This window comes from Lynx rufus, unplaced genomic scaffold (assembly GCF_022079265.1).
Source record: "Lynx rufus isolate CCGP_SWC_20201006 ecotype Redwood Valley unplaced genomic scaffold, mLynRuf1.p SCAF_4, whole genome shotgun sequence".
NCBI lineage: Eukaryota > Metazoa > Chordata > Mammalia > Carnivora > Felidae > Lynx > Lynx rufus.
In genome coordinates this window covers 136,068,019-136,084,080 of record NW_025814856.1, presented here as the reverse complement: position 1 = coordinate 136,084,080, position 16,062 = coordinate 136,068,019, and the positions used below count along the sequence as shown (strand labels likewise).

The following is a 16,062-nucleotide window of genomic DNA, read 5'->3' as shown; positions in this document are numbered from 1 at the left end:
ATTAATACATCAACTCCAAGTCTACTCAAAAAGCCTTTCTGCATCCCACATCACTGTAGTAAAAGAACTCAGGCAAAGAACTTAACCAATTGAGATGGAAAAACTAAACAAATATGTCTACCTCCTCTTCCTCCCACAAACCTATTAAAATGACAGGAAAGTGGCACAAAAGGAGAGAAATCTATACTTGGGTGAAAACAGCAAGAGGGACAGGAGGAATGGCTGGCAGAGCCACCAAACAAGCAATTTTAACAAATTTCTCTAAGACAAACTACAAACAGGACTTGATTCAACCACAGCAGAGAAAGCTAAGGAAGCTGCAGCTCTTCTTCAGAGAGGCTCCCAATTTATAGAGAAGGCAGGGACAGAGAGCAAGAGTGGGTTCCCAGGCAGTAACCGTACATAACTAAACACTTGACCACAGAACAGCTGGGCTGAACAACTCTTCTCACACCTAAGAGTTGAATAGAGATGAAATGCCTGCCTACTCTATAATCAGACAAACATTTGCTAAAGGAACTTAAGGTTTATTCAGGATGGAAAAGAGCTTCTAAGGTAGGAGTTGTAAATTCTCAGTCAGTCCTCTTACTTTTGCATTTCGTGGGATGTGCTGTGGGAAGTACTCCTATCTATTCCCACCCAGCCATCTAGTCATCCATCCATTCATTCAACAAAATCAACTGAGAAGCTATCATGTACCAGAGAACAAAATGAAGTTCCTGCCCTTGTGGAGTTTACTTTCCAGTGGAGGTAGGCAATGTAGACAATAAACAAGTAAACAAGTAAATGAGACTTCAAAAGTGAAAGGGCAATAAAACAATAAGACAGTAATATGATTGAGAATGACAATGTGTGTAACATAACAGTATGAAAATGTGTGTGTGTGTGTGTGTGTGTGTGTGTGTGTGAGAGAGAGAGAGAGAGAGAGAGAGAGAGAGAGAGAGAGAGAGGCAGTATGCACAGCGCTCCTACAGCTGGGTATCCCTGAAAGCTCCCCTAAGGAGACCAGAAGGAGCCAGCCAAGTAGGGATCTGGAGCAGAGTATTCCAGGCAAAGAGAAGGGTCTGTACAAAGTCCCTGAGGAAGGAACAAGCAAACTTGGCATACTCAAAAAGAATCCAATGTGGCTACGGCCTAGTGAGTAAGGAAAAACAGTAGCATAAGCTGAGTTTGGAAGAGTAAGCAGGGAGCAGATCATATAGGACCTTACAAGCTTTGTAAAGAGTTTGCATTTTATTTAAAAAAAATTTTTTTAACATTTATTTATTTTTGAGACAGAGAGAGACAGAGCATGAACAGGGGAGGGGCAGAGAGAGAGGGAGACACAGAATCTGAAACAGGCTCCAGGCTCTGAGCTGTCAGCACAGAGCCCGACGCGGGGCTTGAACTCACGGACCGTGAGATCATAACCTGAGCCGAAGTCGGACGCTTAACCGACCGAGCCACCCAGGCGCCCCTGCATTTTATTTTAAATGCAACAGTAAATCACCGAAGGCTTTTATGCAAGCAATAACTTCTGATCTGAGTTTTACAACACATCTCACTATGTTCTGCAGAAGGGACTCTACCAGGGCAAGAGCAGAAGCTTGGAGATCAAGTGCATAGTTTGGATGAAAGACAATGGTGACCTGAGTGAGGATCACAGCAGTGCAACTGTACCACTGTGTGCACATTTTGGCAGAAAAGCCTACAAGACCTGTACACATTAACTGAATGTGAAAGGTGACACAAAGTGAGGAGTCTAGGGTATCTGGGAACTTTTTCTTACTCTACCTAAGCAGTAAAAATTTCACTGGTGGGAGAGTATAGCAGGGTGCCCTACTAGAGACTAAGCTCATATTTAAAGGGCTCAATGAGACTCAGGTCTCAGAAAGTGCTGTTGTGCATCAATGGACTCTTGAGTCACAAAAGTAGTGTCTCCTGGCCCATGTTGAGGGAGAAAGCCATCAGGGTATATGCTCTTAATAAGTAGGACAGACAACTGTCCAGGAAGGAGATATATTTAATATTTATCGATTATTAAAAAGGGAAACCCAGGAAGCCTCTCTGGTCATCACACACATTGCTGGCTTTGTTGCCTCTATGGTTTCTGTTCCTGCTATCCCAGATCAGCCAATATTGTCTGTTTCCAGTGATCATCTCTCTGTTCACCCTAGAATTCAACAGCTTCACTGGCTCCTGGTCCAACCAAACCAAAGGAGACTCAGATAACAGTGCTTCCTGTACATCTCACAGAACAAAGAGCTGCATACAAATTTCCTTGGTTGCTATGTGAGTCTACAGAGGGGACAGTCATAGGCTCAGTTAAGTGTATCACTGGGAAGAAAATAATAGATATTGGTAAGCTTAATAACTAATTAAGAAACATAAATATAAGTATGGATCTTAGTAGAGACCACAAAAAGAATGAAATAAAATTTTTAAATGGTTAGCCAGCAGATCAGTTCAGTGGAAGAAAGGAAGAAAGTATAACAGATAAAAAACATGAAAAACAGCAAAAATGACTCTAAACAAAATAATGACAATGAACTCAAATAGGAAAAATATACCAACCAAAAGTACAAAACTCTACAACTGATAAAGACAATATGTGGCAAAAATTTTATAGATCCCATTGGCCCATAAAAAAGTCACAGAAAATTTGATTATAAAATTTGGAACTAAATATATCAGGCAAATATGAATCCATATAAGCTAGAGCATTCCATTTTAATACAAGTTAAGAGAAAATCTGGGCAGGAGAAAAAAAAGATACAAAGGAAGGGCATTATATACTTTTTATGATGTATCAGTAAGACAGAATAATCAACAACATAAATGCATCTAACAACAGTCTCAAAATATATAGAGCAACAATTAACTAAGCATGGGGAGAAAAAGCAAATAAATTTTAAAAACTGGTGAATATTCTATCATATTCCTCTCTGAAACTCATAGAGCAAGCAGAAAAAATAAGCTAAGATACATAAGATTTGAATAACATGGTTAATAAGATCAAATTAGTAAACACATAGACTTTTATAAACAATGGGGAACATATTCCCTTCAAACACAGATATAACAATTATAAAAATGGACTATGTACTAGGCCTTAAAGCCAACATCCATAAATTCTCCCCAAATCAGTATCATATGATCTATGTTCTCTAAGCATAACATAAAAAAATTATAAATCAATGACAAGGACTAAAAACATACAATATGGGATAAGATGAAATAATAAGGGAATTCAGGAATACTTAGAATTAGTGGAGTTAAGTGTTCAACTTTAGAAAATTTGTAAAAAGGCAATAAACACAGAGATGAAGGAGGGAAGAAAAAGAAACAAAGTAATACAAATATGGACAGAAAAAACTGGAATAAAGATAAAAAAAAGTTAAGAGGCACCTGGGTGGCTCCATTGGTTAAGCACGCAACTCTTACTTTTGGCTCCGGTCATGATTTCACAGTTCATGGGTTCAAGCCCCGCGTCAGGCTCTGTGCTGACACTGAAGAGTCTGCTTGGGATTCTCTGTCCCCACCTCTCTCTGCCCCTCCCCCACACATGCTGTCTCCGTCTCTCTCAAAATAAACTTTAAAAATATATATTTAAAAAAACATTAAAAAGTTGAGAAAATAAATAAAACCAAATCCTAGTTCTTTGAAAAGATTAATAAAATTGAAACATCTCTGTCAAAACTAATCAGGGAAAATAAAAGTAAAAAGAAGCAAATGAACAGAATACAAAATGAGAAGGGAGGAAAAAATGACATAGTATTCTTTTTAATTATGAGATAACATTATGACTAGTTATGTTCAATAAATTTGAAATATATAACATATATACAGCAGTGTTTAAAACAGCCTAATATTGAGATATAAGGGCAGAGTCATGTATTACGGATGAGAATTTAAACAGTCACAGTCAGCCATTCTGGAGAATGCACTAGCAGGGCATACTGAAATCAAACATGCAGATGCTGTAACATCCAGCAATCTCACTCCTGGGTGTAGACCCTAGCAATCCCACTCCTGGGTAAAAGCTTCCCACGTGTTTATATGGATGTTCATGCAGCACTGCTGGGATAATGGAAGGTTGGAGGTAACCTAGAAGTCCTGAACTAGGGGAAAAGTTAAGTAAAATGAGTAAGAACATAATATAGAATATGATGCAGCAGTTAGAAACTACAAACTATATACTAGAGGTACATAGAACAAAAATGGATAGACCTGAAAAATAGTATTAAGTGAAAATGGTAAGAAATAGACATGTAAATTAAACATGCACATGCCACTGTATTGCATATTTTACAAGACTGTTATGGTCCTGGTTTCCTGTAAACAATTAAGTTTTACCTTGCTGGCATTTTTAAATGAGTGGTATTATAATGGGAGTTCCTCGCCAACTATAATTTAGAAGAGATTCCATCAAACCCAGATGACCCATTACTTATTGTCTTTTTAACGGTTTCCTCACTTCAGCAAAGCAAAAATTTGCTATGGTCCACAACAAGATCAAGAAGCCATTATTTAAGATGAAAATGAGTATGTGCTCTCTGAAATGTGACATGTTCAAAACTAACCTTCCTAACCTTCCCTGCTACCAAAAAAAAAAAAAAAAAAAAGTTTTATATGAAGACTTACACATCTTAACTGATAAAAACTCTTTTTCTTCTAAGACAAAATCCTTAGAACCATCCTTGAATTTTGTCACGATGCATATTAGTTGATTAGCAAATACTGCTGGTCCTACATTCAAAATATATCTAAAATCTGACCACTTCTCACCACCTACTCTGCTACTGCTCTGTCTCTCACCAAGATGAAATACAAGAGCCTTGTGATTAACTTCCCTGCTTCTCCTTGCCACACAGCAGCCTGTAAAAAATTAAAAATGGCCATATCATTCCTCTGCTCAAAACCTTGCAAAGCTTCCCATTTCAGCCAGGGTAAAAGCTGAAATCTTTACTACACTCCACAAACCCTATGTGGCCTGTAATCCTCCTCCCTCCCTACTCTACTCCATCCACACAGGACTCTTTTGCATACTCCTGCCTCACAGCCCTTGAGCATATATCACATGACTAAATTCTGCACCTCCTTCAGTCTTTGGTAAAACAACATCTTTTTAAATAGGATGATCAACATGTGCTTTCAGGTCTGTTTGGACCAGAAGGACAAGAAAGATCTATAAATCAGTTCTCTAGGGAGGTGCCAGATAGATAGAGAACACTCCAGATTCTTTACGGACTGCCATTCTATCACAAGAATAAGTTAAAGACTGAGTTACCAAGCTTTTATAAGTCAGAAGATTGGCTTAAACTTTTCCATGATTTTACGGTTTGCACAGTGTGCTCATATAATGCTTGATCATGGGGCAAGAAGCCTGAGAACTTATAAAATCAAGGCTGTCAGATGTTTGTGACAAAAAAATAACATTAAAAATAAAACTGAGTTCTGATGTTATTTCAAAACTGATTCTCTGGATAAAAGTTAACTAAAGGCAACCAAAAAGTAGAATAGAAAATACCAGAATGATCTTTTTGTGCTTCAACTTCTTTAAATCTTCATCTAAACAGGAGGCTATCTTACTGTTGTTCTAAAACGCCAGTTCAACAAGTATTTGAGTTGCCAAAATATGCAGGGATCATAATAAATAAATAAATAAATAAATAAATAAATAAATAAATAAGATGATCAGGTGTGCAAAATGACAAAGTGATTATGGGATTAAAACTGTGACTTCTGTGGCCTTCCCACTCTCTGTCCCTTAGCTTTCCTAATCCTCCTTATCCTGCTCTACTTTGTTTTCCACTAGTATCTATCAATTTTTAATATATTAAAAAAATACATACTTACTGTGTTTATTATTTTTTCATCTCTTCTTTCTAGAATGTAACTGTATAAGGTCAGGGATGTTTGTTTTTCCACTGATTACACCTGGCATGAAATGGAGGTTCAATACACTTTCACTGAATGAATGAATGGGGTGAATGACTAATTGGTTTAGTGTAATCTGGGCATATAGCAAGACTAAAATCAAGGCTGTAGGGTAAAAAAAGAGAGAGAGAAGATGTGGAACCAGAGAAATAGTGGATATGAATGGAGCCACTGAATAAAACCAGGATCGAGTCCTGGGAAGGTGAAATGCAGAAGAGCAGGAATCCAAGAGGAGAACTCATTGTAGACACAGTTAAGAGCAGAAGCAGAAGGTCAATACCTGGGAAAGTAGGTCAGGGAGTTTGGAAAAGGGAAGCTAAATCAATCTCCCAGATGACAGGCACTGACATGTCTAGAACTGCTCACAGGCCAGCCATATATATTGAACGCTTTACTCAGCCGTAGATATTACTCACCACCCTGAAAAATGTGGGCCCAGCATATGAAAAATTCTGATAGTGACACTTATCTTCATGTATTTATTATGCCCCAAGTAAGACTTTCATGTAAATGATAATAGCTAATAGTAAATTAAAAACACCACTTCTAGGCAAGTTCTCATCCTCCTCAGGGACTATTTACCAGCTGCTCTTTGTATAGTGAATACACAGTACAATGCTGATTAAACCATGGTTCATCCTTACTGACACAAAAAGAGAAATCAGTAATTAATAAATCTATTATTTGCTCTTATTAAACACCTTCCTTTCTATGTAAATCACTAATTGCCAATAATTTACTAAATAAGTTAACTTAAACAACATTTCAGGCAAATCCAAAAAAAAAAAAATCATGATAAAAAGCAAGGGTTCATGTAAAATCTAATTCTGAAGAACAGTGAGTTACTATTTACAGCATTTGCTTCCAAGATTCACTTTTTCTTTATTTCTAAGTATAGCAAAGACGGAATCTAGAAATAGGCCAACAATTACCATAGGAACACTTCCTAGAAATGAACACGTTTCACTGTAGACTTTGTCTTTAGCTCAATGATACATCTAGTTATCTTAAGAGCTTGAAAGCAACTATGCTCGAGTGATACTTGGTTACCTGAAGGTATTAAAATACTCCTCTTCCCATGCCCCAAGTCTGCATAATGTTACTGTACTTCTTCTAACAATCAACTGAACATCTTCTAAATTTATTCATCAACCAAGTTATCCATAATAATCCATGATGATTTTAAGGGAAAAAAAAGAGGGATATTGATAAAAGGTAAATAATGTAATTTGTGGAATAGAAAGGCAAAAGAAAGGAACAAAACTAGAGAATTTAAGAATGAGAAAAAGGATAAAAGGGAATAGAAATGAACTCCCAAAATATTCACCTAAAAGTTTTCCTCCTAGATTTATTTTTTTTACCAATGCAATAAAAACAGATTTTCTGTTGCAGAACATTCCCTAAAATGAAATTTTAAAACAGCTTTGGAACAGCATACTAGATCTCTTTTACAGATCATTGACTTAATGAAGATTTTTCTTCATGAGCATAAGTGGGCAAAAATGCAAATCAACAGTCCTTAATGCTCCAAAGGCTTTGATTAGTCCCAGAGGTGTATATTTTCTAAAGCATGCTTTCAATAGAAGAGCTACTCTTCACAAATCATCTAAAGGGCATCCTCTTACTATTAATGCTGTTAAATTAATTCTCAAAGGTCAATTGCTCACACCGTGGGATACCTCTAATGACCTAAAAGGGATGAACAACTACAATAATTTTCTAAATAGAACTCATTTTAATCTACATTAATTTAAAAACAAATGTTACTACTTCCCCAGGAAATAAACAAGTCACAGCTTTGTTTAAAGCTCAAACTTTAGGTGGGTAGATTTTTTTCTTTGATATCCACATTTCCCAGTATGTACCCCATTTTTAGGGAGAATAAAAGTATACACAGATTACTGTACCTATATTTTGCTTTTACAGATGACTGGGTATTGTGGATCGAACAATGTCCTCCAAAAAGAAATTCTGAAGTCCTAACCCCTGACTCCTGTGAATGTTTCGGAAATCGGGTCTTTGTGGATGTAATCAAGTTAAGATGAGGTCATAAATCCAGTTCTAAATCCAACATGATTGGTGTCCTTTACAAAAAGATGGAAATTTGACTGCAAAGACATACACAGGGAGAAAGAATGTCACGTGAAGGCAGAGGCAGAGATTGGAGTGATGGCCAGCAAGAAAGAACTCTTTCCTAGAGCCTTCAGAGGGAGTATGGCCCTACCCACACCTGGATTTCAGACTTCTGGTCTCCACAACTGTAACAGAATACATTTCTGTTGTTTAAGCCACTTAGCTTGTGATACTTTCTTACAGACTGTGACATTTTAGAACTAAGAAAGCATGGTCTCCTAAAATCAAGTAAATAAAATGTTTCAAGGAAGTTGTGATGACCTGTGTCAAGAGAAAGACCAGGATATTGAAAGAGGTAGTGTTCAGAGAGAAAGAGTGAAACTAGAATGAGGGAGAATGATGTGAAGATCTGCAGAAAACTACAAAAAAGAGGGGAAACAGGTGATAAAGTCTGCGAGCATATGGTCAACTTTCAAAGGAGCTCTAGGTTTTAGGGCAGAGAGGCAGACAGTGATCTGGAAGCATGCACAAGGACCAAGGAAGACCACTGCCCCACATCAGGACTTCACATTCTCCTCTCTTTCTCATCACTCCAACCAACACCCCACCAAAACCTTCAAGTTCATTTAGTCTTCATGTCCCAGGGTATCTCTTCAGGGAATCCCATATAAGACAAACAACCTCCCAAATCAGCTTGGTCCAAGAAACTGATCAACTCTGGGGATGCCACAGAGCACTGTGCTCACAGTAGTGGAAGCTCAGACTACTAACAAGACTGAATAAATATTCAATGTCTACCCCAAAACAGATCTACTCTCTTTAGGATTCTTCAGGTCAATGGTTCTTAGTGAGGAATGATTTTGTCCCCCAGGAGATATCTAGAAACATTTTTGGTTGTCACACTGGGGAGCAACAAAGGGACAGGTTACTACTGGTATCTGTGGGTAGAGGGCAGGGATGCTATTAAGTATCCTACAATGCATAGGCCACCCACTACAAAGACTTACATGGCCCAAAATGTCGACTGTACTGAGACTGAGAGACTCGAGTCTAGACCAAATGACCTGGGGCAAGAGGAGCTCTTGGGTTCTTTCATATGGGCAAGGAATCCCATCCATACCAGTTTATCTACAACAGTTCTGACAGGGTATGGCTACAGGGCCAAACCAAACAGTTAGCCTTATGACTTCTATTCCAAATCTACTCAAATAGAGCCAGGAAAAGCTAGGAAAAAAAAATCCTTGAGGTTAACTAAATGGTAAAAGTTAACAAGAAAAAACTGTGTCCTATATCAGATGTTAGAGAAGCAATTTTAAAATGAGAACAAGCAAAAAGGCTTTTCTTTAAATTTAAGAAAGCAGAAAATGTAACCCTTTCATTTTGGATAAATAATACCATATAGTAAAATTCAAAAGTCAGCATGCTTTCTTAGTTCTACCCACTGCAGAGCATTCCTTCAATAAGATGTTTCCATATTCTTGACTATAAAAGGAAGCTAATTAAAGTGAGTTTTTTGAGACGATATCCTAGGAATTCAAAATAATTGATTTGTTGCTTTTTAAATGAGAAGCCAAGAATCTTCACATTAAGGAGCTTAGGTGTTCGTACCTCATCAATATTTCACTTATAGTATCAGTATTTTACTAGATCCATAATCATCCACAGTTGTCCTTCCCGGAATTCCCATTCTTTTTTTAGGCTATCTCATCAATTAACAGTTTTTCCTTCCTTTAAGGGGTTTCCAGAGAATTGTTTTGAAGTGTCTACTTTCTACATGGAAAGCATTCTGACTCTACCATTTCTATTTCCATTTTAAAATCTGCTCTAAGAAAGTTTCAACCAACATATATGGGGTAGGATTGCTGTGTATTCATAAGAAATTAGATCCTCCTGCCTCAGTGTTTTATCAGCAGGCTGCCTAGAATCCAGTGTGCTGTTTTATCAGAGGAACTTTTGCAGCAAGATGGTTTATGTGCATGTTGTTAAAGGAGTAAACCCTTCAGTGAGGTCCCCATTTATATATGACCCTGACCTGAGAGGAGTCAGGTCTGACCATCAACTGTTCCCACAAGGCTGAGGCCAGCTGCAGCTTTAACAAACACAGGGGTCCTCAACCTCCATCCTCCATTTGGGTGCCAGGAGTTTGTGAAGGAAAGAGCACTACGAATATTTCTCTTCAAAACACATCTCCACAATGTCTGACAGTGTCCCTCACGGGACTGTTACAAGAATAGGGCCCATATCTACTAGAGGCTCTATATACACAGTCAAAAGGTAACCGTACTGGTATTCCAATAATAAAACAGAATTCTTTAAGGAAAGTAACCCAAGAAACACATGTATACATTCAGATACACACACATATATATCTGTGTGTGTGTGTGTGTGTGTGTGTACATATGTAATAGGAAAGATTGCTTGACTTACTAACTGATTTATTCAAGAAAAAAAAAAACATCAGAAATGTCTCAAAATGTCCATCAGGGGAATGGTCAAGCAAATTATATCATACTTGCATAATAGAGAAAAAATGGGGGAAAAAATGTGAGCGTGTCTACCATGTGCCAGGTGTTTTTATATTATCTTATTTCATTCTCCCCAGTGCTCCATCAATTACCCTTTTAGGTAAGAATCACTAACCACAATCTACAGAAGACAAATGAAAAGCCCATAAAGAAAGTTGCCCTGGGTCACAGAGCTAGAGAAGAGCAAAGCTGACATTCACATCTAGGTTTTCTTACTCTCTGCCCAGCATTCATTCCACTGCATTCCAGATTTTCCCCCAAGATCTACATTTGGACTAAGTCAATAAATGGAATTGTAAATATGAAATAAAGTTAAGCAAAAGTCAAACGATAGCATGAATGTATTGGTTTCAATCATACGAAACTGTATATGCATATACTAAAACTGATGATAATCAGAATGAAACTGACAGAAAAAAATGGAATTGAAATTACCCCCCCGTTTGTTTTTCCTATGAAGTTGCTTAAGCACATAATAAAGAAAATCACCCAAATCTGCTCCTCCATACATGCCTGTTCCGGCCTACCTAAGGTTAAGAAAAGGCAATAAATTTAAAACACCTTGTTAAAGGCTGAATGTGGCTGGGCCAGTTTAAGATAAATATCCCATCCTTCATAAAATTCTCAGCTCTTTCAGAGACAAAGGGACTGGCAGAGTTTCTTCACTGTATCAAAAGATGGAATTTCTGCAAGTTAAAAAGCTTAGAGAGCAAGTTCATGTCTCTACAGAACTTTCCTTTTGTAAAAATTAGCACTTACACTGTATGACAAACATTCTTTAAATTCTCCCCTCAACCAAAAGAATTTAATCCTGGGACATCCCCTTTACAGTGGCTTTGCCCACAGAGCATCTATCACCTTGAGTCAAATAGAATTATCTTGGAATCCCCCTCCTCTTGTCCTCTCCTCAGATCTGGGAGCTATACCACTGTTTAATTGAGTAGTCGGACCCAAACACGGATCTCACCTTTACATTAGGCTGTAACTTGCAGAAATAATTAGGGGTGGGCCTGGATGGAGTGCAGGCCCTGAATAACAGAGTAACTGGGAATTTGTATGAATAACTGCCCTTCCAAAGATAAACTGAGAAGTGGCTCACTAGAGGTTTACACAGTCCTGTTCCCAAACCCGAAAGCTGAGAACCAGGCAAGATGTCACTTTAATCTTGTCCCTTGGTTCTTTCATTTTTATAATGGGCGGTTACCTATGTCTCTTGATTCAGGAAGACAGTACATGCATGAAGTGTTGGCAAAGGTTTTCTGAAATTGTTTTAAAAAAAATGGTTTATAAATACAATTCACATTGGTGTCAGCTTCTTTATGAAAAAGTATTTCTTAATTAAAAAAAAAATGTGGAAGTAAAAGTTCCTCTACTGATTTCCCTTAAAACTACTGTTTTGATTTAAAGTTACATATTAATAGTCTGTCTTGGTTCTCTCTTGTTTTAAAACTCTCACCTACTTCCTCTTTTGTTATGTTGACTACTAGTGATAAAATATCCTGATGCAAGAATCTAGGAGAATGCTTGAAATGACCACAATCAGATTAGATCATAATATTATTAAATTCGAGGGTAGCAATTAATTAGACCCATAGTTTTTCAAATCTTCCTGACTGTCCACACACACAAAAAAAGTCAGTTAGCTAAACTAACTGATCTCATTCTTGGTTTCTGGCTACAGCTCCACAGGTTTAATAATAAGCTCACCTACTGAAATTTCCTTAAGATGCCAGTCACTCTACTGAAAGCTTTGCATGTTTTATCTCACTTAATCTTCACAATAATCCTTAGTAGTAATTTTTTTTTGTTATTAGTATTGTTAAAGTTCTTGTTATCTAACCCCATTTCACAGATGAGGAAACAGGCACACAGCAGTAGACTCACTGGCCCAAGATCATTCACCTAATACACTGGGAGCCAGAGCCAACTCCCAGACTGGCTGGCTCCAGCAACCATGGGACCACCGTGCCATCACTGCTGCTCTCTGCAGCCATGCAGTGGCTCCTCTGGCCATTCAGGTGGCTCCTCCTTCTTTAAGTCAGGTACATTGCTACTGTTCAAACACAAATTTAAACTCACATCTCTCATCATTTTCACTGCTTCCCTGGTCCTCCCGAGTCTTCTGGCACACATTGCTAGCCTTCTTTTGATGTAGACCAAGACGTTGGTATCTCGTCCTGAAAAAGGAAATATGAAACACCACAATTTAAAAATACAAAAGCTTTCAGCTGAGCAGCAAGAAAAAAATACAGAGGCTCCTGTGCCATACCCTTAAAGGAAAACCTCAGAGAGAACAGAGTGCTCCTTTGGCTTTTTCTTACTGCCAGGAGCACTGACGAGTTTGTTAATAGTAAAACGCATACAGTGTAGTCAAAGCACTTAGACTTCCAAAGGTCAAATCATGTGACTGATTACCTAATCCATACTTTTGAGTTAGGATGTTGAATATTTGATAAATAAAATCATCTGCCACAAAGTGCTGGGGAAATGAGCATACCCATATTGAATGTGGTTTACAAGCAAGCATTCCATATTCTTCAGTTTGCATGCTTTTGCTGAACATGCAAAGAGGTGAATCTCAGGTTGCATCTTGATCAACTTTTTTTTTTTTTCCTGCTTGACATTAAGTCTGGAGAAGCCTCATCTTGAACTTCTGTTTTATATTATTCTTTCCCTAATACTAGTGACATCATAATCATCTCCAGGTCCCCAAAGCAGTCTATTTTAGATGGCAATATAACACATTCCAGATATGACAATAGAGTATGTAACAAAATGAAAAACTACCCTAGTGTTACAGAAAGCATTGACAAGCTAACTAGTTACAATAATAGTCACTAAAATGGCATTAAAAAGTACATTAACAACTTCTCATCTTAATCTTTTAATTATATGTCTTTTTGGATATGTTTCTGAACCAGTGAGAACATGCATTCATTTAATCCTCAATAAAATTACCATGTTTTAGAAAAATATGACACACCTGTTATAGATTAAGTACATGTATAATACGCAGCTATTAAAAGATGTTAAGACCAAAGTCCTAACATTTCAAGTTTTAAAACAATGAGAACAAGATGTGTGCTGAAAATTTGCCAAGTGCCTACAAATTATTTTAAAGATGTGATTATATTTTTTGGATAGATGTAGGCAACAGGTTGAAAGGATTTAATTTACAGAAAAAAAGGAATAAAGAAAATTTCTTAAGTTATATTACAGTTTATGTAATGTTATGTGTTAATTCTCATTTAGTTCAGAAAATAGACATTACTATACACATGCCTTCAAAATTCATTCTTATAAATTTTTTAAAAAGCAAGATACAGATGTGATTAGAAACTTGATTAACATATATACCTACTGCTTATAAATAAATATACTTACTGAATACAAAAAAAAAAACCCTGTGTATTATTGTGTTGTGTGGACATACTCATGTATACACACAAAAAAATCAAAGATCTCGCTGTAACTTAGTTATAAAGACTAATGCACCCAGTCTCTGTGTCAAATACAAGTTTAGCACTAAAATTTAATTTTATAATCTCAAATATGAAGGCAATGCAATCCTACTCCCCAAGATGCAGGAGGGAGAAATTCCACCTTAATGAAACAACCTGAAGTCTGAATGGACAATGAAAGGATTGCTACATTTCTACTTAAACAACCAACAAACTGACAAGTCAAGTGGCTCAAGGAATTCCAGAAACAATTTTGTTGTCTTGTTTTTTTATACCATCCCCCCAAAATATCACTGACCCTCTGTTTAGTGTACTAAAGTAAAAGGTCTCATTTTAAAGAGTTATCTTAAACAAAAGCAGCCACTATTTTTAATATAAGAAAGAGAAATAATTATGAACCCATCCATGGCTTTTTCTCTCTGGAAGCCAATACCAAAGGGCTAAATACTGAGATAATCACCAATAACGGTGATACTCTTAGTTGTCCTATTTCAACCCATGCTGTTGAAGACTCCTAAGAGAAAACCTTTGATTACGTTAACATGAATTTAAGTCCTGTTTCTCAACTAGAACTTAAGTTATGGGGCAGAGAAACAACTAATAAACAGAGAAATACATAAGAATTCTTGGGAGAAAGTTATCATTAAAGGTTATTACCATTTATTTCTGGAGTTAAGAATCTCAAGAGCAGGAAAGAGAATCTGAACATTAAGTGAACAGCAATAAAGCTATAATTATGTACTGTGCTCTTATGGAAAGGAAAAAAATTATTAAGAAGAAAGGCAAAGGGGCACCTGGGTGGCTCAGTCGGTTAAGCGTCCAACTTCAGCTCAGGTCATGATCTCACAGTTTGTGGGTTCTGAGCCCCGCATCAGGCTCTGTGCCGACAGCTTAGAGCCGGGAGCCTGCTTCAGATTCAGTGTCTCCCTCTCTCTCTGCCCCTCTCTTGCTCATGCTCTGTCTCAAAACTAAATTAACATTAAAAAAATTTTTTTAAAGAAGGCAAAAATTAATATTTATTCTCATCTATGAGAATCCTGTTTTGAACTGGCCCGAAAGTTTGTTCCGATTAATCGTGTTACAGTTCTGATCTCCCATCACGTCAACCTGGAGAAAACCTTACTATGTTGGGCTTCATACTGGGATCCGTGATGCTGTAGCTGCTGAGAACGCCGGTAACAGCCATCTCCAGCCTTCAGGGCCTGCTTAAACAGCTTTTCTGCTTCAGCAATGGTTGTTGCTTCCTCTTCAGCCAAGAGAATATAAGCAGTTGCACACCTGTCCATTCAGATAACAGCCACCATCAATTACAAATCCAAGGACACTGGAATAGCTGTAGGAGTACATGCAGAAGGGCAAGGAGTTATGCCAAAAACATGCAGAGTGGCCAACTGGTTCATGCACCCCTGGTCTGTAGTTGTTGACACAAAATAATGGCACAAAAGAAATGTCTGTATTTTAGCTTGAAAGGTAGGATGTGTAGTGTTAGGAGCTTGGGGCTCACGTATGGACTCTGCCCCTTATTAGTATGTCACTTTGGGCAAGTTATTACTCTGCCTCCCTGATGGAGAACAACATGGAATCTATTTGTTCACACTGTTGTTGTGAAGGTTAAGTAAGGTGATGCATGTAAAGTGCTCAGTACAGTAGCCAGCATGTGGTACATAATCAACGTCAACTGACAGTGGCAATGATACTAGCTATTGTGAAATATCTCCTTCCAGCTCTCAAAGTTAGAGATCCTATATATAAGTTTACTGCTATTTACTAAACACTGATTCTCTTTAATATAAGGGTTTCTTCAGAATGAGAAATTCATTAAATCAGATAAATTACTGATTAAGACAACAGCGCTTCAACATCTCATTAAGTTAGCACTGATGTTCTGCCAGAGAACACTGGAAGAACCTACAGGTAGTGTTGTTTCTGAAGAGCTCAAAATCTGAGTCAGCCTCAGTAGTGAACAAGAGTTAAATCTCACGCCTTTAGCAATAATAGCTACCACCTGTTGCTTAGTATACATTAAGCACTGTACCAGGCACTTAACATATATCGTCTCATTTAATCCTTTCAACAACCTCTAA

The 16,062-nt window shown here is 37.4% G+C and overlaps 1 protein-coding gene across 4 annotated transcripts in view; it reads right to left on the bottom strand.

The window, feature by feature from the left end:
• Positions 1–16,062, bottom strand: part of ST7 (suppression of tumorigenicity 7) — a 250,831-nt gene that overhangs the window by 76,768 nt on the left and 158,001 nt on the right. For all 4 annotated transcript variants that reach the window (XM_047096971.1, XM_047096969.1, XM_047096970.1 and 1 more), the window contains 2 exons: positions 15,102–15,256; positions 12,597–12,694 (listed from right to left, as the gene is read on the bottom strand). In XM_047096971.1, coding sequence (XP_046952927.1) covers positions 12,597–12,694; positions 15,102–15,256 — 253 coding nt within the window. The remainder of the gene's footprint in view (positions 1–12,596; positions 12,695–15,101; positions 15,257–16,062) is intronic.